A 24,623-nucleotide genomic window follows, 5' to 3' on the forward strand; every position below is an offset into this window, starting at 1 on the left:
TTTATTATATAAATTTTTTTTTGTTTACTTATTTTTGGCTCTGCTGGGTCTTTGTTGCTTCGTGGACTTTCTCTAATTGCAGCGAGTGGAGGCTACTCACTCATTGCAGCGCACAGGCTTCTCATTGCCGTGGCTTTTCTTGTTGAGACGCTCGGGCTCTAGGCGCGTAGCAGTAGTTGAGGTGCACTGGCGTAGTTGCTCAGTGGCATGTGGAATCTTGCTGGATCAGGGATCAAACCCGTGTGCACTGCATTGACAGGTGGATTCTTAACCACTCTACCACCAGGGAAGTCCCTTGGCAAGCTTTAGAAAATGAATTTCTTTCCTCTGTTCCCTCCTCTCTCCCTCTTCCCCAGTCCATTTTTCTCTATAGTGTTTATTGCCACCTTTTAAGATTTACATTAGATTTTTTTCCCATGTCTTCACATTAGAGTGGGAGTTCCACAAGGCAATGATTTCTTACTTACTCTCTTGTTGACCACAAAATTCCTAGCTCTAAGATGAGTGTCTGACACATGGTAGGCCTTCAGTAAATATTTGTTGAATGGATAGATGAATGAACAAGGGAAAACTGCCAGATTATATGGATTTATCTCATAACAAGTAGAAAGTAGATGAGTTTTTGAACAGTGGTCACGTTGATGCAAATGTATTATGAGGCTTCTTATGATATAAGGGTCCAGGTTGTATTGGAAGAATGAGAAAACAGCGGTTTGGAGATTAGTTAGGAAAAGGCGAAGGTTTAAATTGGAATAGTAACAGTGGGGGTGAGGAGTTGGTTGTGTGAGAAACTCAGAGGAAGAGTCTAATGTCTGGGGTAACAACAGTGGAGAATATCAGAGAGGACATGGGGTTGTAAGAGACGTAGCAGAATTTAAGAAAAAGCACTTTGAGAGAGAAAAAGTAAGATACTCTTAGTTTTTTAATTTTTTCAGCAACTTTTGGGAAAATGTGTGTAACATAAAATTTATCATTTTACCCATTTTACTGTTCACTGGAATTATATACATTTATATTGTTGTGCAGCCATTATCCCTGTCCATCTCTAGAACACTTTTATCTTCCCATAATGAAACCCTGAACCCATTAAACAATAACTCCTCATTCCTCCCCCACCCTGGTCCTTGGCAACCACCGTTCTACTTTCTTTCTCAGTGAATTTGTCTGTTCTCGGTACTGCATGTAAATGGAATCATATAGTGTCTATTTTTTTGTGTCTGTCTTATTTTATATAGCATAATGTCTTTAAGGTTCATCCGTGTCGTACCATGTGTAAGGATTTCATTCTTTTTAAGGCTAAATATTCCACTGTATGTCTCTACTACACTTTGTTTGTCCCCTTCGTTTGTTGATGGATGTGAGGATGTTTTTACTTTCTGGCTACTGTGAATGATGTTACAATGAACACTGATGTACAAGTACCAGTTTCAGTCCTTGTTTTCACTTCTTTTGGTTATGTGCTCAGAAGTGGAATTGCTGGGATTGTGTAATATTTCGAGGAACCACCCTTCGGAACTTTGGTTTTAGACAGACTATGTTTGAAGTGGTTGGAAAGGCTAGCAGTTAGGATTGAAGCGCCAGTTGAAGCAACTGCAGTGGAGATTTCAATTCAAGGAACTTGACAGACAGACTTAATAGCTGAAGAGGAGGGAGAGTGAATTAGTTGAGAGAAGGGAAAGAAAAGAGTCGAGCCAAGGACTGCATCTTAGGAGAGAAGGAGCTACCAGAGCTAGTCAATGAGAGAGAAAAAGAACGATCGGAGTTAGGAACAGAACCCAGAGTACTGATACACGCTTGGCTCCAACTCATCCATATTCATTGAGCGTTCTTACAAGAACTTCCTTTCAGACGAAGAAGCTTCTGCTTAAGTATGACATTACTTTCAAGGGTTTGGGTGTTGTAGGTCACAGATCATTCCTGAGTATTGAATTTCTGAGACAGATTCTTTTCAAAAAGGTCCATGAAACACCCAAAAAAAGCAGAGGATTTCTGTATTTCTTATTTGACTCTTCTCCATTTTGCATTAATAATTTCATAGTCACTTTTCTTTCCCCTTTTATCGAAGTGTGACATACCTTACCGTAAGGGGACAAATGTAGACAACTTGATGGATTCTCAGATATTGTATTATATGTACCTGAGTATCTAACACCCAGATTAAGAAACAGAATATCTCCTTCACCTAGTGGTTCCCTCACAGCCCTGCACCCTCACCCACTGTACCCATTATCTTGATTTCTAACACCGTAGATCTATTGTATTTGTGTTGAACTTATGAAAGCAGACTATTACTCTTTGTGTCTGACTTCTTTCATTTACTGTTATGTTTGTGGAATTTATCCATGCAGTTGTGTGTTGTGTAGTGTATATTCTGCCGGTCCTTTACACAATTTACTTATTCATTCTCACATTAATAGGCATTTAGATAACTTCCAGTTTGGGGCTATTATGAATGGTACCACTGTGAACATCACAGTTTCTTTTTAAAACAGGAATTTTGCATGTTATGTTCACCTCTTTAAAGATGCCATTGCTTTTTTCATTTAAGTTCCTTTCCTCCTAAGTGCCTTCCCACCCTGCCTAATTATCTTCTTGGTTAATACAAACTGCCTGAACATTAGTATTGAAAATAAAAAGTACCACAAGAAATTAAGTTTCTTAAAAAGTGTATGTCCTTGCATTAAAAGTTTCTTTTTTAAAGCATTTATTTTAAATTTTCTTAACTATCCAGATTATGAGTCTTAAATGCATACTGAACCTGTCAAATTTTTTCATCTCTTGATGGGATGAATTGTTCAACCTTGAGGCAAATATTTTAATTTTTGGCACCATGATGAGTTAGAGAAAAATAATAGCTCTCATATCCTTAATTCAGGTTTGTTGCAAACATAATTTACATATCAGCAAAAGGAGATCAAGAATTAGTGAAAAGTGCATTGTGATATTTTATGTCATTTTTCTCTTTGGGTTACAAACTGCTTTGGTGTAAAATCAACATTGCAAATTCAAAATTGATGAAAATTTTATCATTCTGGCTATTTCAGAATTGAGTTTAAATTGGCTATGTTTAATAAAGATACATACATTATATATTTTATATATTTGTATGGATATATGTCCATATATATATTTGTTTACCTATCTGTCCATCTTTCTGTCTGTTCATCCATCCATCCATCCATCTATCTGTTGACATGCTCACTGGAACATTCTTTACAGAAAGAACAATAGAAGACCACGAGCTGGTGATTGAAGTGCTATCTAACTGGGGAATGGAAGAAGAAAATAAGCTATACCTTAGAAAAAATTATGCCAAATATGAATTCTTTAAAAACCCAATGGTAAGTGAAATCCCAATTAATAGTTATGGAAAATAAATGAGCTTAGTTAAATTTTATTTTATTTTATGTGAGGAAAAAGTACACTATAGATAAAGTACAGTTATGTACTTGGTAAATTGTAGGTAAGAATTCTAGTCCTTTAAACTTATAGTTGACATGCTCACAGAAGTTCATATATGTAGTTTTGGGGAACTGTTGCTTTTTTTTCTTGCCGTTTAAGAAAAAAAACTACATTTGATTTGGGGAATGAATTATTAGATACCTCCCAGGCAGGTTCCAAAATACTATGGTTTAAGTCTTTTTGCAGAACTTAGGAAATTAAGAAAAATTCTAAAGGAAGATCAGATTGATGTTTGTTGGGAGTGTTGAAACTTAACCAGAAGTTTAGATTGACAAGCATCTTGCTGTTCCAAATTATTTTGTTTTCAGTGCAATAATTACTGAGCTAAGAAGAAATGAGATAAATACCAGTCCATTATCTAGTAAATACTACTTTCATTATAGTTCTTTTTAAAAGAAAATAAATGTATGTCACATACTAGTGAAGACTAGTGATCTAGAGAAGTCAGAATAGCCTCTGGGCTCATTACTTTAAATTGTTTTTGTCTCTGCAGCTGTAGCGTATTTTTATACTAAGTTTTGGATAATTGGATTGAAATGATATACTTAATGAAAAATATATGATACACACCATAATAGAATATTTTCAAACCCAGAAAGGCCTCTTACATTCTCTTTTATTTGAACCTATTAATAGAAACATAATGGGATGATCTTTGACGAATAAAATAAGAGTCCTAATAAAAATTAAATAGAATTTAAAAGGAAACTGTTTTCTTGTTGTGAATCTTTATTAAAAGCAAGAAATTTAAAAGTCATCATTAAAGACATATGATTTAGTGCTCATTTTTGGTTTATCTATTTTTCTTTTATTTAAACAAAGCTATAGATTCATTTTGTAGACTTAGAGTAGTGGTTCTCAATGAGAGTGATTGATAATAATGTCTGGAGACCTTTTTGGTTTTCATACTGAGGGGACGGGGGTCTGCTAGTGGTGGAGGCCAGGGATGCTCTAAATGCCCTGCAATGCACTGAACAGTCCCCCCAGCACAGTGTTATTAGACAATGTTAATAGATCTACTGTTCAAAAACCCTGTCCTAGAGGAAGTATAGTGGCATGTAATTTTCCAAACTTGCCTGATCATGAAAGTTTCCTGGGGGAGGAGATAGTGCTTATTAAAAATACAGGATCCAGATCTACCCTGACCTACTGAATCAGACACTCCAGGATTGAGGCCTGGGAATTCCTATTTTAAACAGCTTTTCTGGGTGAGTTTTATGATTAAACAGGTTTGGGAAAACAGTAGGTAGACAAAACTGTCCTTTTAGCAACCTGACCCTCTAGTCAAGTCCTGGCTCCTTTATACTGTGGCTGTGACCTTGGGTAGATTACTTTACTTCTGTGAGCCTTGAGTTTGTAAAATAGCCCTTCCGTACCTGCTGGAGTGGTTGCAGGACTCTGGGACAGGCACGGGAGCTCACACACGAGCAGCCCGAGGGCAGTGTGTTGTAACTGGAGGTGCGTGGATCTTCCTGTGTCGGCACCCCCGAGGGTGTCTGCCTGACGTTTGGGCTGTGCTCCTATCTTCTCATTAACGTACCTGTGTATTGGTTAGAGCCAGGGACTGGCGTTTTAAAAAGTGCTTTGGGTGAATTTTCAAAACACTGATTTAAGAGCTTTTGCTTTAGAGTACTCTGTTGGTCATAGTTCCATCTTTTCTGGCACGGCTTTTGGGAGAATGTAACATGTATCTTTTCGTTAGTATTTTTTTCCAGAGCATATGGTGTCTTTTGCAACTGAAACCAATGGTGAAATATCCCCTACACAGATTTTGCAGGTAAAATATATTTTCAATAAGATATGTAAGTAATAAATAATAAAGGGAAACTGTAAGGTCCATATTTATTTAAATAAATAAATAAATATCTAATTATAATTATAAATATCTAATTTTATAAGTAGATATACTCATCTTACATTTCAGTGCCCTTTTGTTTTACTTTATGAGACTAAAAATGTTCTGTTTTTATTGAAGTATAGTTGATTTACAGTGTTCTGCTAGTTTCAGATGTACAGCAAAGTGATTCAGTTATACATTCATATGTATCTATTTTTTCAGATTCTTTTATAGGCTATTACAAAATATTGAGTATAGGTCCCTGTAGGTCTTTATTAGTTATCTGTTTTATATATAGTAGTATATATATGTTGTTTCCAAACTCTTAATTTATCCTCTGCTTTCCCTTTTGGTAACTGTAAGTGTGTTTTCTATGTCTATGGATCTGTTTCTGTTTTGTATATAAGTTCATTTATACCATTTTTTTTTAGGATTGTACATATAAGCAACATCATATGTTATTCATCTTTCTCTCTCTGACTTACTTCACTTTTTAGTATGAAAATCTCTAGGTCCATTCATGTTGCTTAAAATGACATTATTTCATTCTTTTTTATGGCTGAGTAATATTCCATATTCCATTATGTAAATATATCACATCTTTATTCATTCATCTGTCAGTGGACATTTAGGTTGCTTCCATGTCTTGGCTGTTGTAAATAGTGCATCCATGAACATTGGGAGGCATGTATCTTTTCCAGTTATGGTTTTCTGTGGATATATGCCTAAGAATGGGCTTACGAGATCATATTTTTAGTTCTATTTTTAGATCTATTTTTAGTTTTTTAAGGAATCTTTATACTGTTCTCCATAATGGCTGTACCAATTTGCATTCCTACTAACAGTGTAGGAGGGTCCGCTTTTCTCCACACACTCTCCAGCATTTATTATTTGTATACTTTTTAATGATGGCCATTCTGACCAGTGTGAGGTGATACCTCATTGTCGATTTGATTTACATTTCTCTAATAATAAGCGATGCTGAGTATCTTTTCATGTGCCATCTGTTTGTCTTCTTTGGAGAAGCGACTGTTCAGTCAGATCCATATTTATACATGTCCAGATTTTGGATGTTATGTCTTGAATTATTAATTTTTGATGGAGATAAAGTTGGAAAAGAATAGAAAAAAACAAAATCTAGATAAAGAGTTCCCTAAGTCAATAAAACCCCATCACTATATTATTCTTTCCAGTTTTGGACAATTGTCAAAGGATTTTAAGTGTATCACAAAAGGAAATTTGCAGAATTTTGCTCTGTGACATATTTAAAGAATATGTTAGTCTTTGAAAAAGTCAAAATTTCCAGTAAATTGTAGACCCTTTACAAACAGATATTTATTATTAACTTTTATAATAAATGCCCTCAATCCTGTTTGTGATAAAATATTTAGCAATTCAATGAAATACTATCTATGATGAAAATACCTGATTGAAAAATGAAATAGCTGAATTAAAAATACTAAGTATTTAACATTTCCTTAGTTTTGCATCTGTTGGGCATTTTTCCCAAACTGGCTATGGCTTTAGGTGACCATTTTCCCAAGACATTTACATTACAATAAAAGGTTTCAGGTATTTTATGTTTGATACTATACTTGTTAACAGGTTAATGGTAAACAGGGTCTTTATAATGGTTGCTGTCTGAGCTAAACAGCAGGCATCCTCGAATCCACTCAATATTCTCTCATCTTTAATGATGAAAACTTTTAATAGTTCCAGTATAGATATTGCTTAAATGTATTGATATTTGAATATATTGGTAAATACACTGAGGATCACAGATTTCTTTTCTGTGGGCTTTTTATTTTTAATAGGTTGTATTTCATTTTTTGCTTCAAAATATTTTAGAGATATGATTGGTCTCGTGATTTCTCCAAAAGCTACTTATATGCTAGTGGGTTTTCACAGACACCCCATGGAATGTCCCGGTGAATTGCAGCGGAGGTAGTGCCCCAGGAGCCCCGCCCTCATGCCTCTTAATACTTTGCATTTGGGTTATGAGAGAGTGGTGGGTTGGAGTTCTTCTTCTGCCTCCTTTCCCAAATTCGCCTATAATTTAGTTATACTGCTTTAATGTTAGAGTATAAAAACAAGAAAAATCATAACTTTGGAATCAGATAGTCCTGTATGTGCCCCTGACCTCTTCTCTCCACTGAGGCAATGTTTCCACTTTTTAAAACGTTCCTTCTTTTTCTAGTGTGACCTCTGTGACTCCCTTTTTAAAATTTAATTGGTTTGGTTTAATAACTTGGAAAGCACTCAAACTAAAAAACCTACTTCCCTGTTTTGCATGTCAATTAATTAATATCTGTGGCTCATTAAATTAAAAGTTTTTTTTTTTTTAATTTACTTAAAAAACATTATCTACTCTCGGCGTTTCCCTGAATAGCCTTTTAAAAATATGTCACGTTGCTTTAGCTAATACTTCCTTTTAATTTCAGTTTTTCTATTTTGCATTAGTTTATTCATAGACATTTCTATTTTCTTCTTTTAATGAGACACTAATGCATTTCCACTGTCTTTTTTTTTTTTTAATTTATTTTTATTATTATTATTTTTTTTTTTCCAGAGGGTTTTGTCATACATTGATATGAATCAGCCATGGATTTACATGTATTCCCAATCCCGATCCCCCCTCGCACCTCCCTCTCCACCCGATTCCTCTGGGTCTTCCCAGTGCACCAGGCCCGAGCACTTGTCTTAACTAAGGATGCTGAGCACAGCTACTCAGAGCTAGTCCTTTTCATTCTCCATTTCCTGACCGACACGCGCCCTCTGTCTCAGTTACTTTTCACTGGGTAGTAAACTAGTCCAAACCTTAATGGCTTAAGTAGCCACTCACATTTTGTCAGCAGTTTTGTAGGTCAGGATTAGGAAAGGGCTTAGCTGGATGGTTTTCTGAGGCAGATCGACTCCCAGAGGGGTTATGGACCCACTTCTTCTAAGATGGCTTTTCACTGTATGTGCCTGGTATTGCTTGGCGCCTCTCCCTCTCTCTTCCTCACCTCTCCCCCACCCTACATGGTGTCTCTTCCTCTAGGGCTGTTCCAGTTGCATTGTACTTCTCACTATACAGCTATCTCAGGGTGGTCCAGTTTCTTACATGACAGCTAGCTTCCAAGAGTTAATGAGTAAAAGGCTAGTTAAGGGACATCAGGCTAGTTAAGGGACAGAGGGTTAGAATCAGCAGTGTGCCCCCCCCACCACGTCCTATTGGTTAGAACAGTCACAAGCCTTGCCCAGATTCAAGGGGGTGGAGAAACTTCATTTCTTGTTTCAGTGGCAGGGTAACATTTGCACAAGAGCTACTGTTACAGTTCTCTTTGGAAAACACAATCTGCCATACCCACCCACAACTGAGAACCATAGAGGACAAAGAAGAGATTATTTGCTTTACCTTCATCGAGGAGAAGAATTTGGCCCAATTTCTTTACTCACTGAATAATGGAAGTCTGATCATGGTCTGTCTTAGACTGTAATGAAGTTGAAGTTGATAGGTCAATCTATAATCTCAAGGAAAATCACCAAAAGGGATGAAAAGATACTCTGGTTTCTCTTCAGATCTTGTGAATCTTTCACCTTTTATTAAAGAAAGAGATGTAAAGTATCAAGACAAAGTTGACTTTTCAAATGGACATTGAAATAGCATATAATTTCTGTAGTACTGATTTCTAAGTACTGATCACTTAGAATATATATTTTGTGAGCATATTTACATTTGGAACTTGCCTCAGGGTTTCAGAAGCCTGATTTATTTTCTGTGTATATATATCCCAATTTCCATAGTGGTGTATAAGTGGCATCTGTGTTGTTTGAAGGTGCACATTTCTGTTTGAAATATAAAGCTACAGTATCATTGATTCAGAAACTGTATGAGAGGGTCTAATTTTTCTTCCAGATGTTTCTAAGTTCAAGCACATATCCTGAAATCCATGGCTTCTTACATTCAAAAGAACAGGGAAAGAAGTCCTGGAAAAAGATTTACTTCCTTTTAAGAAGATCCGGTTTATATTTTTCTACTAAAGGGACATCAAAGGTAAATGGTAATATCAATGATATATTATGAATTATATGGAAGTTGTAAGTTAAAATGGACTTTACTTTGTTTTATTTATTATTTTATTACATGGTATTGATGTATATATTTTTTTAAGATTCCAAACATTTGCCATAACCTGTTTAAAAACTAATTATTCAGCTTTGTTTTCCACTAGTTTCAATATACATCCTTTGATGGAATTTGGATGCTCTTGTTCCAGTATCACATTCCCTGCCCATTTTCCCCCACTCTGAATCTACCTTCATTCTCCTTATCAAGGCTGGGGTTTTGAAGCCCAGCAGAGTTCACACCTTTTCTTTTTACCAAGGTTCATATTACTGACCTTCTGTTGATGTAGAGCAGCTAATAACACTTAGCTGAGTCTGTAACCGCTTATTAATTCCTTTGTGTGTGTCAGTTTTGCCTCCTTACCTCGACTGTAAATTCCTAGAGGAAGTTATCATGTTCTGATCAGGTGCATGTATGTGTTTGTGTGTTTGTGTATGCATACCTGTCTATGTATACAGTCACTTAGACATGGCTGTGCTGATGTTCCTACACACATACAGAATCACATATGTGTATAATTCCCTTAGTGCTAATACTAGTTAGTCTGTTTCTATGTAGTCTAGTTGTTGCCGACAATGCCATATTCCTGCATTTTGTGTCTTGATATTTTATACAATGCATAGATTTCTTTTAAGTAAAACTACTTTTGAGAGTTTTCATGAGAGTTTAATTCTATGTTCATGCATCGGTTTTGTCACTGACAACATTGTTGCTTTTTTTATGGGTCATCTGTCACTTTTCTCTGGCTCTTTTTCAAATTTTATTGTCATCTTTGGTATTTAGTCATTTCCTGGCATATTTCTTGGTGTGTTCAAATATATTCTGCTAAACCTGGCTTGATTCTCAACATACACATTCAGACTGCAAATTCATGTTTTTTCTTATATGCTGAAGATGTTCATTATTTATCTCTCATTTTCAATATTTGATCCTTTACATTGTGGTACTATTTTCTGTCTTGGCTAGTCATGGCTCTTGGTGTCCCTTTGTTTGTGGCTGCCTTTGGTCTCTGCCTCTCTCTTCACACGGTCTTCTCCTTTCTCTGTGTGTCTCTGATAAGGACACTTGTCATGGATTTAGAGCCCACCCAGATAACCTAGGAAGATCTCATCTCTAGATCCTTAACTTAATTACATCTGCAAAGACCCCTTTGCAAAAAAAAAAAGGTCACATTCACAGTTTCTTCAGGTTAGGACAGGGACAGATCTTTTAATTTGGGTGGAGAGTGAAATGATCAGGTTGTAAGATTAGTATGGCCATAGGAAGCTTAAAAAATCAACTAGAGAGACAGAAAAATTAAGAGGGAAAGGGAGCAGGGGAGATGGGGGATAGTGAGCAGGGAAGGGAGAAAGACTGATTGATTGAGTTGAGGCACAGATGCTGATTAGTGCTAATTAGATGATCATTTCATTAATCAAGGATGGAGGTGATGAAATCTAACCTAGGATGAGCAGTGGAGAGAGGAGTGGATGTAAGATTAAATGGCAAATGGCCAGGCTTTGTTGACAGTTGATATGAAAGAAGAGGAAGCACTTAATGTTCTTAGAGAAGGACATGAAAGGAAAATAAATAGAAAATGATGAAATAAACAGGAATAGGAGATTTGTTTCAAGGTCACCATCTTAGAAGAAAGATAATGATCTTAGTTCAAGATATATTGCGTTGATGATGAAGCATCAAATGGAAGTGCCCAGAACACAGCTGATGAAGGAGACTAGACATTTGAGCAGTGGTCCTAACAGGAGTTCAGAGTTACAAAGGAGTAATGATACCATATTTTCCCCAGCTTTTCTTGCATGGTTTCTTGGTTTCCGTGATACAGAGTTTTCCTTTGTTGCTATTCACACGCTTGTGCACAAAGACTTGCAGGTGTTTGTGTGTGTTCCTGTGTTTCTTTAAGGTTTAGGTGGTAGAATATTTCATGGAATAGGGCTCTACTTAGTAACCCATTCCTTCACAGAAATCTTTTATGTTTATTTATAAGTATATATAGTTAGAATACTAGTATTCTGAGCCACCAGGGAAGCCCCATTCTATCTTATAGATGCATTTAACTTTTCTTGAGGATTTAAACCTAGTTCTCAAATTTTTATATTGTAGATAATGTGAGGATGAATAATTACCCATTTTTGTAATTAAGATTTTAGATTTTTCCTTAACCTTTGTAATGAACTTTCTCTTTTCCCAGTGTTCTTAATGTATGAAGTAATATATGAAGTTAGTTTTAAACAAATGTGTGTTGGATCATCTTTTTACTTTTAACATGGGAGAAAAGTAGATTCTAAATCCAGTAACTGTGTTTCTTTCACTGTCTGTCCAGTGATTCTTCTCTGGAAGATATGATAGTATCTCCTCAATTCCTGAATTCTAATTGGTTTCTCATGAAAATCCACACTGCCCATTATCTTTTTACTTCACCCGGCTCCTTTCTTTTCCTACCTATTACATAAGACAGCTCTTATTCCATCTGTTGCAGCCATGCTCTTAGCCTCGCCTTGGTTCCCCCTTGGCTGGGTGGCATTACAAGTATCAAACCTCTGTTCTCAGGGCATACTTTAGCTCTCCTCAGCGTGGTGTCTGACTTTGCTAGGCATCATACGTGATAGCCTTCTTTCTGCTGTTTATTAGCTAAGTTGTGTCCGACTCTTGAAGAAGGAAATGGCAACCCACTCCAGTATTCTTGCCTGGAGAATGAACAGAGGAGCCTGGGAAGGCTGTAGTCCATGCGGTCGCAAACAGTCGGACACAACTGAAGTGACTTAGCACACAGCATGCACGTCCGACTGTTTGAGACCCTGTGGACTGTAGCCCGCCAGGCTCCTCTGACTATGGGATTTCCCAGGCAAGATTACTGAAGTGGGTTGCCATTTCCTCCTCCAGGGGATCTTCCCAACCCAGGGATTGAACCTGCATCTCCTGCATTGCAGCAGACTCTTTACCTGTGAACCATCAGGGAAGCCCAGTCTTCTCTCTAGCCTGTGCTTAATGAGCATGTGTTCCATTGTTTATACATGAAAATGATTTTACCTTCTCCCTCAAAAAAGGAATTCCATATATTAGATAACCCCAAGGATTGTGATCTTGATACAAATCATGTAGGTTGTCTAATATGGCATACCTGCCTGGCAAAGTGACCATTTCCTTCCCTTTTTCTATGAGAAGGGTCTTATTTATTTTACTTTGTGAAGATGTAGGCTGCATGGGAGTTGGATAAACACTTTTGCAAGCCTTGGAGGTATAGCTGTGACTTACATTTACAGAGAAATACCTAAGTACCCTGCTGTCCACCTCCCCCCATTATGTACCCGTGTGCATGCATAGCTTCGCTAACCATGCCAGCTCAGCCTGCAGTCTTACAGTGTTGTAAGCCTTGATATGTCTGCACTTCAGTTCCGTTCAGTTCAGTCTGAGTCGTGTCCAACTCTTTGTGACCCCATGGACTGCAGCATGCCAGGCCTCCCTGTCCATCACCAACTCCCAGAGCTTACTCACACTCATGTCCATTGAGTTGGTGATGCCACCCAAACTAGTGGAACAAAACTCAAGAGAAGAAGCTGATCATGCCTCTCATGGCCTTCCAGTATTTCTTGAGTTGCCTTTTTCTTACATCCAAATGACTCAGCTACACTGACTTCTACACTATCAGTGGGCAGGAATGGTTTTATTCCATCTTCATAGAAATCAGACATTTTTATGAGCAAAGTTTCTATCAAGGAATAAAGTTTTAAAGGCCATGCCAGTGAGCGTACCTTTCTCCCTCCTCCTCCTCCTTTCTCCCAGGACCCTAGGCTGGGTCTCTTTAACAATTTTCTTTTCTGCTTCATTGTTTCATGGAGTTGGGATATTCATTCATTGGGTTAAAGTGCCTAAAGAACAGTGACACGCAGAGAAACAGTTGCATACAACAGAAACTCTTGATGGGATAGCCAGTCTACTGTCTAATGACTGAATTTTTTTGGATTTGGATTTGAATGGATTGCTCAAATTGCTGAATGTTCTTCTTTGTCTTTTTGTTTTAAGAATACTACTGCTTCTCAAATTTAAGTGCATACAATCACTTGGGTTCTTGTTAAAATGTAGATTTTGGTTTTGAATCAGCAGACCTGGGGTGGGCCCTGAGATTTTCCATTTTTAATAAACTCCCAGGTGCTGCTGATACTGCAGGTCTGAGATTGCTAGTAGCAAGATTTTAAAGAACAAATGCATTTTGCTCAGTTTTGATTATACATTCAACCCCAGAATTAAGCATTTCTCCAAGTTATTAACCTATCACAGAAGAGTATGACCCAGATTTCCCATGACCAACTCTAAATCTCATGGCTTTCCCAGAGAAAAAATAACCCTTCATGATTCCATTTTGCCTTGAATATCATACACATTCCATTGCCAGGTAATTTCCCTGCATTTATCTGTACAGGTTCCCTTGCTTTTGTAAAAGAAGGTAGTGGTGTTGCCTCTTTCATTGCTTGATGTGGTGTGTGAGCCAGTACACAAACATGAGGAATGATCATTTCTCAGTGAAGCAGGGATCATCATCTGTTTCTTTGTTTTTTCTTTTACTGCTGCAGAAGCTTAAACCACCCTTTTTCCCTTTGAGGAACTACCATTATTTGAAACCCAGATAAAGAAAACATTTTCAAAAGCTGATCTTTGCTGTCTTTCTTCTTTCCCTCAAATTCCTTGAAGGGGTGGTTAAAGCGAGTCATTTTAAATATGGAGATACATTTTTTGGTATATTGGAAGTTAAATTGTAAACAGGTCACCTCTTTTTAAATTAAATAATCTCATATCCAGCTCCTGGTTATCTAAGGATATGGTGACTTAGTTTTCCTCTCCTTTTGTTTCTATGACATTATTTGGGATAATGTTTACCAAGGTATAAATTATGTAATATAATAGAAATACAAAAGACAGTGTAAAATATATGTGCCCATGTCAACACACACATGTATATTTTTTTAAGGAACCACGGCATTTGCAGTTTTTCAGCGAATTTGGCAATAGTGATATTTATGTGTCACTGGCAGGCAAAAAAAAACATGGAGCACCGACGAACTATGGATTCTGCTTTAAGGTACAGGCTTAATATTTTGCTAGATGAATAAAGCAAGCCTCAGCCTTTTAGGTAAGCTTGAGTTTCTTTTAATTTCTTTTAAGAAGAGACAGCTTTCTCTTATATATAGGAGAATTTTAGTGGCTTTTATTTCAACAGGTGTTACCTTCAAGATATGCATTAACGATAAACAATGTGCTGTGGCCTTCTAGCCTAACCAAGCGGGAGGGCCCCGGGACCTGAGAGTGCTCTGCGCGGAAGAAGAGCAGAGCAGGATGTGCTGGGTGACCGCGCTTAGATTGCTTAAGGTAATCTCGCTGCAGGCGGGACTTTCTGTTAAATGCTGGGGGTACCACCAAAGTTTGAAAATGGCTGGATTTCAAAGCTCAGAAGACTCACTCTGATTTTGTGTGGTTATGTGAGGAAAAAGAAAAATAACCACCACTACATGCATGTATTTTATTTTTTATCTAAAAGATAAACATTTCCAGAGTAGAACCTAATGCATTTATCTTGTGTGTGTGTGGAGTCTTCCATTTTTAGAAATGTTCTGATTTTTATTGTTTGGTAAGAGTGTTACATATATAGCCAGTAAAACGGACTGAAATTTCTCCTGTCTGTTACTAAGTCTGCATTTTAAAAACATTGTCATCAATTCGAAGTAAAGTGTATTTTAAAATGTGCCCACCTGGATATGTTTACTGTAGTTGTTTTATGTTTTATTGAAGTATTGTGTGAATTGCTTTTTAGTCTAATGTAAATTATTTTATAAATTTTACTGTAGCTCTATTATTCAAATATTCACCTTTGTGCTAAGTAAGAATTATAGCTTCCATAAGCAGAATTTATTGGCAAGCATTTTGACAAGGAATAAGAATGTTCTGAAAGTAGGTACGGAAGAGAGACACAGCTGATACCTTCCTGGATGTATAGAAAGCACATGTATTTTCAAAACTTGTATGCTAGTAAATTTAGCACAACTTTAAATTTATAATTATAAAACTTCACCCATTTCATTTTAAGAAGGGCAGAATAATCAGGATCAGAATTAGTAGTTGTCATACCAGGCTTGGAGGAAAGTTTTATGTTCTGTCCTTTTCCTTTTTTTTTTTTATTGAGGTAAAATACATGTAACATAAAATTAACCAAATCAGCTCTTTTTAATATGAACAAATTAGGGGCATTGAGTACATTCAAAATATTATGCAACTGCCACCTCTGTCTAATTCCTAAACATTTTCTTCACTCAAAATGAAACTCTGTGCCCAGTAAGCAGTTACTCCCAGCCTCTGGCAACCATCTTTTGCCTCTATGGATTTACCAATTTGGATATCTCATACAAATGAAAGTGCCCAGCTATCTCAGTCAGTAGAGCATGCGACTCTTAATCTCAGGGTCATGGGTTCAGGCCCCACATTGGGTGGCACATGTTTTTGGGCCCCAGTAGCTCAGTCAGTATAGAATCTGCCTGGAGTGCGGGAGACCTGGGTTTGATCCCTGGGTCGGGAAGATCCCTGGAGAAGGAAATGGCAACCCACTCCAATATTCTTGCTTGAAGAGTCCCATGTACAGAGGAGCCTGGGGGGCTACAGTCCATGGAGTCACAAAGAATTGGACATGACTTAGCAACTAAACCACCATACAAACAAAATCATGCAATATGTGACATTTTGGATCTGGCTTCTTCACTTAGCATAATTTGTGGTTCATTCATGTTGTAGCAGCTTGTGTCTGTATGTTGTTCTTTTTATGGCTGAGTAATATTCCATTGTATGTGCATTGTTTAACATACACATATATGTTAAATAAACAATTTGTTTATCCATTTATCCATTGATGGGTATTTGGATTGTTTCTACCTTTTACTGTTGTGAATAGTGCTGTTTTGAACATGTCTATACACATATTTATTTGAGTAACAGTTTTTATTTTTTTATATATATGTATATACCTAAAACGGAGGAGGTAATGGCACCCCACTCCAGTACTCTTGCCTGGAAAATCCCATGGACGGAGGAGCCTGGTAGGCTGTTGTCCATGAGGTCGCCAAGAGTTGGACACGACTGAGTGACTTCACTTTCACTTTTCACTTTCATGCACTGGAGAAGGAAATGGCAACCCACTCCAGTGTTCTTGCCTGGAGAATCCCAGGGACGGGGGAGCCTAGTGGGCTGCCGTCTATGGGGTTGCACAGAGTCAGACACGACTGAAGTGACTTAGCAGCATATACCTAAAAATGGAATTGCTGGGCATATAGTAATTCTATGTTTAACTTTTTGATTAATTGCCAAAATGTTTTCCTCAGAGGCTAAACCCCTTTATATTCCCACCAGGAATGTATAAGAATTCCAACTTCTCCATACCTCACAAACATGTATTATCTTCTATTTTTTTTAAAAAAAGATAGTCATCCTAGTGGGTGTGAAGTGGTAAGAAGCAAGTGTTTAAAAGTAATTTAAAGCTTGGATTAACTGTGAAATTTTCTTCCTTTTGTGTTATGGCAGAAAGTCACTATGGTTACCTTTTTATTAGAGATTTGTTTGTTTCTCAAATAAGTCTATTGTCAAAATGGCTGTCATGATTTTGATTTCTGCAAATCTTATAATTACTAATTCTTTGAAATCCTCATGATAAGTAGTCCCTAGTCACTTCTATGTTGCTCTCATTGTCATAAAATGTAAAACAAACAAACAAAATGAAAAAGAGAGAAGTACTTTAGGGTGTCTTGGAAACCAACCAGTCAAGGCAGTAGTAATTTGGTAACCAGAGACATGCATTGGAATCATAGGAGGTGCTTTCTGAAGCTCCGTGGCCCAGCTGCATCCTCGGGGATCCTGAGTTCGTGATTGAGTTCCAAGTGTCTACCTGATTAAGAACCACTGACTTCATCCCGTCCCCTCCTTTCACAGATAAAGAAGCTGGCACTGTTTGAAAGACTTTATTCCATCACAGTTATGGTAGAGAAAATATCTTAAGGTCTCTGATTTTCTCTCCCCTTCCATCAGAACTCTGGAAGCCTAGCTAGGTTGACTGAGGAGATACCTTCCAACCTTGTTTAGCAAGACTTTCTCCCTTCTCATGGACTCAGATTCAAATACCCAACACAGAAGCAGGTGGTAAACCCACTTCCTTTAAATAGTCCTTCAGTGACTCTAACATGCCATTGATCTTACTAGGATGCTCCATTATTTTTATGGAACTAGAAAGATAAGAATTATGCCAATAAAATTATGTGAGGTTTCACATCACTTATGATTTTTATTTTCATTTGAGTATTTAGATTTATTTAGGCCTGTAGACCTACTTCTCATTTTTGTTGAAGTTATCAATTTTGTGTATGTACATGTATATATATGTATATACATGTATATATATATATATATGAAATAAGTTAGTTAAGGTATTCATGAAACTTCTTCATATTCTAAATCTGACTTTCTGAATAATTTCCATCTCAGAGTCATGGATACTTATATTTTCCCCAGATTGTCCAGCTCTGTGCCTTCAAGAGCTTAGCGGAGGCAGATGAGTGCTCTGCCGTGGTCTGTGAGATTCTTTCTAGCCACTGGCAATCCCTTTGCAAGGTTTGATGCTAATGACTTTTTAATCCCATCAATTTCAGGCAATGGCAAGTTGCTTGGTCCACAGTGAATATAAGATGCCATAGGTTATAATACAGATTGTTAGTCTAAAAACAGATGTCTGTCTGAGAAATGATGAAATATACTGAAAGTTTTGTTCTTTTTGTATCCAGAATGCTCAGTTTTTGGAAGATTGTATCTCCTTATTGTTTGACTTTTCTCAGTCTCTTTCAGGTCCCAGCTGCCCAGTTTAAAGAGGCTGTGTTGTATCAGTTTTCCATAGCTGCTGTAACACATTACTGCCAGTGTAATGGCTTAAAACACAAAATTATCATCCTTCACCTCTGTCATTCAGACATCTGAAGTGGGTCTATTGGCCTAAAAAGAAGGTGTCAACAGGGCTCCATTCTCCTTTGGAGGCTTTAAGGGAGGATCTGTTTTCTTGCACTTTCCAGCCTTTAGAGACTGCTCATGACACCTTCCTCCATCCTTAAAGTCAGCAATATCCTGCTGAGTCCATGCTCCCTTTTTTCTGATTCTCTGCTCTGGTTCTGGATAAGGACCCTTGTGATTACACTGGATCCACAAGGATCATCTAAGACAATCATGTCATTCCAAAGTCAGCTGATCAACACCCTTCATCGTATCTGCAACCTTATTTCCCCTTTGCCAGCTATCCTAGCAACCCACTCAAGTATCTTTGCTTGGAGAATTCCATGGACAGAGGAGCCTGGTGGGCTACAGTCCATGGGGTCGCAGAGTTGGACACGACTGAGCGACTTAACACACACACAGCTAGCCTGGTGTATTATATTCACAGGTTCCAGGATGTGGACATATATGGCCCATTATTCTGCTACCACATCCATGTTCCCTGTTTGTTTCAATTATGGCAACGCTTTTCCAGATGAGGCTGGAAATACAGGCCAGCATCAGTGAAGTCCTTTAGCATGGAGCCAATGAGAAACCACCATGGAATCAAACAGGAAAGTGATATGATCTGTTTTACAGTTTAAAATAATCAGTTACAGGAAGTCTGAGCCTGCCAGCACAGACACATTTGAGACTCTCTAACAGGGGACTGGCAGCTTGTTAATGAGCTGCTGATTTGATCCCCATGGCTGGTGCAGCTGGGCTCACCTGGGCTTAGAGGTAGCTTTTGATCATCTCCTTTGGTTGTCTGTTGTGTTATTTCCACAGTTTATCAGCAAGGAGCAGGGGAAGACTAGTCTATGTTATGTTGGCTCAACCAGAAGTACCCTTCTTATTTCCATTATATGCTGTTTATTAGATGTAGTCTCCCCCAAGAATTTTGGCCTCTTGTTTTATTTTCCTTTCTTTTTCATATATACATGTAAATTCTTCATGTAGCAACAAACAGAAATATTCCCATTCTCTTTGAAGAAATTCCGTTTCCATGTAGAATCAGAAAAAAATCAGAGACTTAGAAAAGGGAGATTTGTTCATGTAGAGTGTCCCAGGTATGGTGTCTTTTCCCCTTCCCTTCAGTTAGAACTCTTTAACATATTTTGGTCCCTTATCTGCCCCTCCACAGGACAGGGAAATATTAAGGTGATCCATGCCCTACCTCTTGGACAGAGTTAACTGCCTACTAAAGACTTCAGCAGCACAGAAGCAACTTCCCAAAGCCAGGGGGTATTGGGGATAGAACATCTTTGAAGAAAACAGTCTTATTAGTAGATGGCAGACTTTTCACTACAGGTGAATAAAAGGTGTCCAGGCAGCACGTACTTGTGAAAGTGTTGGTTGGAGTCTATTATATATTCTTCAAAATGAACTTGACTAGAAATTAAGCTCCTCTGTCTTCTTTTTAAAGTCATTGTAGGCTTAGAGTTGATTTAAAATAAATTTCATTAGATCCTATTAATGTCAATCAAACCTTAAATTAAAAAATAACTTTTAGAAGTTGGGAAATAATTGGATAAAGAAGTCAACACAGAGAATTTTAAATGACTCTAGGTTTGTATTCATATTAAAAGCAAAATCTTGAACACAGTGACTTCCCTCGCCCCCCTCTGACTTTCTGCCTAATTACCAAATATATCCACATTGCTGAAATTGCTTTCATGAAAATAGTTTTTAGTAGAGAAATAGCTCTGTTGGAATGTTTAAATGGAATTCATCCTAAGGGTAATATTGGTTTCCATGGTGTCTTTTCAAAGTGTTTTATATAGGACCTACTTTTAAGTTCATAATGGCTCCATGAAATGGAGAGAATTATAGAGGGTAGCAGAAAAAAAGATAAGCCTATCTGTTCCATTGGTTTCTTCCTTCCTTCCTTTTTTTTTTTTTTAAGGGAGTAACTTAAATCTAAGGGGGTTATCTTCCAGTTTTAGACGGGGGCTCCTGTAAGATGTTTGGCCATGGCAGTTGACATTCTTAGTGTTTCTCAAACTAATAATCCAATTATAATCCAGACCCACTTTCTTATCGTAGCCTGGCAGTCTGGTTCTTATGATGCTACCTCTTGAAAGTAAAGATTGTATAGTTCTGATCTATTGTTCTTTACATTGTATGCCATGACCCTTTGTCTGAAATCAACCTGATGCCCTACCATTTTGATTCCCAGAACTTAAAGTCAAAAATTAAACAATAGCCTAAGAGTATTGTTACCAGAGGGATGGTACAGTGCCAGGAATCTCCAAAATAGGATCAAGTTTGTGGATTACAAAAAAACAGTGCAATTCATCAATCAGTCATTGAAGAGTTATAGTAAATTTGTCATTGAAGAGTTATGGTAAATTTTACCCAATTCTCCTTAGGATGTGTGTCAGATTCTCAGAGTCTTTGTACCATAAACTCAGGAAGACTTCCCAAGTGAGCTCTCTTATCACTAGGTGATATACCACGCCACGTAGTTTTGGTGCTATTGACACTAAGAATAATGAGTAGGCATGTCAATTCCAGATCTTTGTATTGTGAGCTAGAACGTAAGTGTGGGTCCCAATAAAAACCACTCTTTTAAACTATCCCATTTAGAACATCAAATTTTGTCTTTCAAACTTTTGGTTGCTTTACTTATTTGTTTTAATGAAAGCTTGTAATTTTTATTTTTTTATATTGATGTATAATGAATGACTTTCATAAGTTATGTATGTGGTAAAAGTGGTGGGACTGTGTTTTTATTTATTTATTCTGCAGTATGGCATGCAGCTATACCAGAATTACATGCATCCATATCAAGGCAGAAGTGGCTACAGTTCTCAGAGTATATCTCCCATGGTAAGGACCAAGTTTTTGAACCTACATCTTATTTTATATTTACATTACATTAATTTGCAATCATGTTACATTATAAATGTGCATTACAATACATTTCCTGTTTTTTTTTTTGTCAAGTAAAGTAACTTTTGGACAGCTTCTTACCATCATGTTATATTAAACTATTTACATTTGGATTTTGTGTGATTGCAGCGTATGTGATAAAATCACATAGTGGGGCATACATTAAGTAGTCACTTAAAATAATGTTTTATGTTAAAGAAAAATTTTAAATATTTGAAAGAATTATGAGAGTCATTGTGTGTCATTACATTGAGGATTAGATCTTAATATTTTATAGAACACTGATCTTGAGAGTGTAGATATTTCTTAATTATTGATTTGATTGTAGGTTTATTTATTTAAATATTAATTCTGGGATTATCATAGCCTGTGACTTCTTTTGCATTCTGACTTTCTAACAATAATATTTTTAAAGTTTCAGGTCCTTGAAAAACATACCGCTCTCCAGGAAACCCAAAAGATGCAAGCCAAAATATTGGTTGTGCATTACATTAAGACTAGCACCGCTTCACAAGTTTATCCTAAATGGCACTTGGATATTTATACACAGATACATCTTTCCCCGTCTTTGGGACCTAATTTTAATTTCCTGTGCATTAACAAGAAATTTATTTTTGAACTTAAAGTTTATGTTCTGCTGTTTTTGCTTGTGCTCTTTACTATTGAGTATATTGGAAATTTGGACGTATGAGCTTGTATGACAAATTGGCTAACATGCTGCATTTACGCTTAGGTTAAAACATGCTTTTCATGGCTGTGACCAAGGGAGGTGCATTTTCGCACGTGGTAACATAGCAGATAAAACGCTTAGTTCTAGGAATGAGGCATGAAATAATGTCAATTATGTATCCTGATAGACTAATATGGAAATAGAATTCCAATTCTGTAGTTATAGTGCTTTAAGTTAAGGAAGAGTAACTTTTCATTTTTATATCGATTACTTTTTAGCTCTAAAATAAGAAAGTAAGGAATGTAATGAATTTTTATAAAAGCAGTAGCTTTAAGGTGAGAATTTTTATAATTTGTCACCTTACCCTAATCTTTTAATTCATGTATATATGAATAATGAATTTTATTATCTTAATCCTTTTCTAAATCCTTCTAAATTTCTTTCAGAGTCTAAAGTTATTAGGATGAGCATGTTAATAGCAGCCATGATTTGGAGGCAATTATTATTTAGTATCCTCTTAATCACAGGGAAAAAATGCTATAAGTCCTTTCCAGTCTCATCATTGTCATTAATATACAAGTATAGTATTATTCTTGCTTCTTTCCATTGAAACTGATCCTACTGTTGATCATTATATCTATGACAGTTCCGTTAATGTAGCTTTATTTTTTCGGCACCTTGTATAATAAAAGACACTCCTTGAGTCTTGAATTCGGCTGTAAACAGGGGTTCAAGGACAAGAGGTTTAAACCTCTGTGATGAGGACAAGGATCTAGTCCTGTATGGCAGTTGACATGATCAGACAAAATGGCATCTCAGCTCTTCTTAATTTTCATGAAGGAAACCTAGAAGACTGGGGAGGCATTTTTGTTTACTTTGATATCTATACAGAATCCCAGGATAATTTCTAGATGAGAAAATCAGTGACCTCACCTGCCTCCGTGGGTTTTCATCAAGGTACCGTGTTCAAGGAGCAACAGGAAAAGCTTCCTAATTTTGTTATAGTTTTAAGGGACAATATTTTCTTCTCCAGGGATTCATTTTGAGAAGGGAAATGAGAAAAAAATGATCATACCATAATGAACATCTTAACTATATATAGCACACAGTAGCTACCCCATCAGCCTTTGAAAGGAGAATCATCAGCAGATATTTCAAGAAGCAGATATTTGGTCTTTTTTTAGGACAAAAAAAGGAATTCGTTTAAAGGAACATCTGTTAGACAGACCCTGGCCAGAATGAGGGGATGGGAGAAGCAAATCAACTGAAGTTTTTATTTATTGTTTCTCATGTTTGACCTTGAGCTAGACATTCCAAATTGCCATTTTCTCCCCTGTACCTCCCATCCCGTGGTACAGAAAAGAACCTTAGAGAGGGCCTGTCACTATTTTCACCAAGTGTGTGACTTTGGTTGAGTCACTGGTGTCCTGCAGTATAAAATAAGGGAGGGTGGTTGTGTGATCTGTAGAAATGATTACACCTCTGATGTCCCGTGGCTCTGTATGATACTGATGAGAGGATGGCCTGCACTGCATGTTTATGTGAAAGTCAGTTGCTCAGTCGTGTCTGACTCTTTGTAACCCCATGGACTGTAACCCGCCAGGCTTCTCTGTCCATGGAATTCTCCAGGCAAGAATACTGGAGTCGGTTGCCATTCCCTTCTCCAGGGGATCTTTCTGACCCAGGGATTGAACCTGGGTCTCCTACATTGCAGGCAGATTCTTTACCATCTCAGCCACCAGGGAAGCCCTGGAGTGGCAGAGACTAAGTAGTTAACTAGTTGCTGCTTAGCTAAGCTGCCTGAAAAACATTTCAGGCCCCAGCCTCACTCAAAAGTGTTTGGATCTGATCTCAAGGATGATCCGGATAATGGAGGGTGTATTCAGGCTCCTTCTTTCTTAAAGAGAGTCATGCTGTTAAAATCACGGACTTTTATTTTTCGGGCTTGTCCTGTTTATCCACCACATGGAAGAGCTAGAAAAAGGGACAAATAGTTGAGAAATACATTGATTCTGAATGTTAACAATGTCGCTTTCCTATGTGAAAGAAATTGAGCTGAAAATGACCTTTTGGTTCAAGTCAGATTTTGCTTCACTTCCATTTCTTTGTCCACCAAAGGTAAACTATTAATTTTTCATCTACCACCTGCCATTCAGTAGAAACATCTGCTCTATTTCTGTGTGTTCCCCTAGCCTAGTAATGTAGCAAATGAAAATACTTATTTGTATTGTAGACTCCCTACTTAAGGTCAAGTGATTATGGAACATGGGATCTTGTTTTACATTTCAGCCTGTCATACTATAAGGGGAAAAATGAGAAATGAATTAAGAACAACTGCTTATGTTTATTTTTCTTTCCTAATGGTATTTTTATGTTGTCAGAGTCTTGTGATTACAGAGGCCATCTTGGCATGTGAAGGCAGAGATGTTATGTGGATAAAGCTATCATAATGATTGAGATTAGTTACTCTGTGGCTTGGGCAGGTGGAAGCTTTTCATTAATGTCGGCAAAGCAAAAGTATATCTGACTGGTCCACAGCCCAGCACAGGAGATCATGGGGTGAGAAGGGCAAAGTAAGGTGTGACAGCAAATAGAGATTACAGAGA

The 24,623-nt window shown here is 37.2% G+C and overlaps 1 protein-coding gene across 2 annotated transcripts in view; it reads left to right on the forward strand.

Annotated features, from left to right (window-relative positions):
• Window positions 1–24,623, forward strand: part of GRB14 (growth factor receptor bound protein 14) — a 122,078-nt gene that overhangs the window by 89,626 nt on the left and 7,829 nt on the right. For both annotated transcript variants that reach the window (XM_061135192.1, XM_061135193.1), the window contains 6 exons: window positions 3,220–3,341; window positions 5,165–5,239; window positions 9,198–9,335; window positions 14,371–14,481; window positions 14,673–14,768; window positions 21,204–21,284. In XM_061135192.1, the coding sequence (XP_060991175.1) occupies window positions 3,220–3,341; window positions 5,165–5,239; window positions 9,198–9,335; window positions 14,371–14,481; window positions 14,673–14,768; window positions 21,204–21,284 (623 nt within the window). The remainder of the gene's footprint in view (window positions 1–3,219; window positions 3,342–5,164; window positions 5,240–9,197; window positions 9,336–14,370; window positions 14,482–14,672; window positions 14,769–21,203; window positions 21,285–24,623) is intronic.

This window comes from Dama dama, chromosome 33 (assembly GCF_033118175.1).
Source record: "Dama dama isolate Ldn47 chromosome 33, ASM3311817v1, whole genome shotgun sequence".
Taxonomy (NCBI): domain Eukaryota; kingdom Metazoa; phylum Chordata; class Mammalia; order Artiodactyla; family Cervidae; genus Dama; species Dama dama.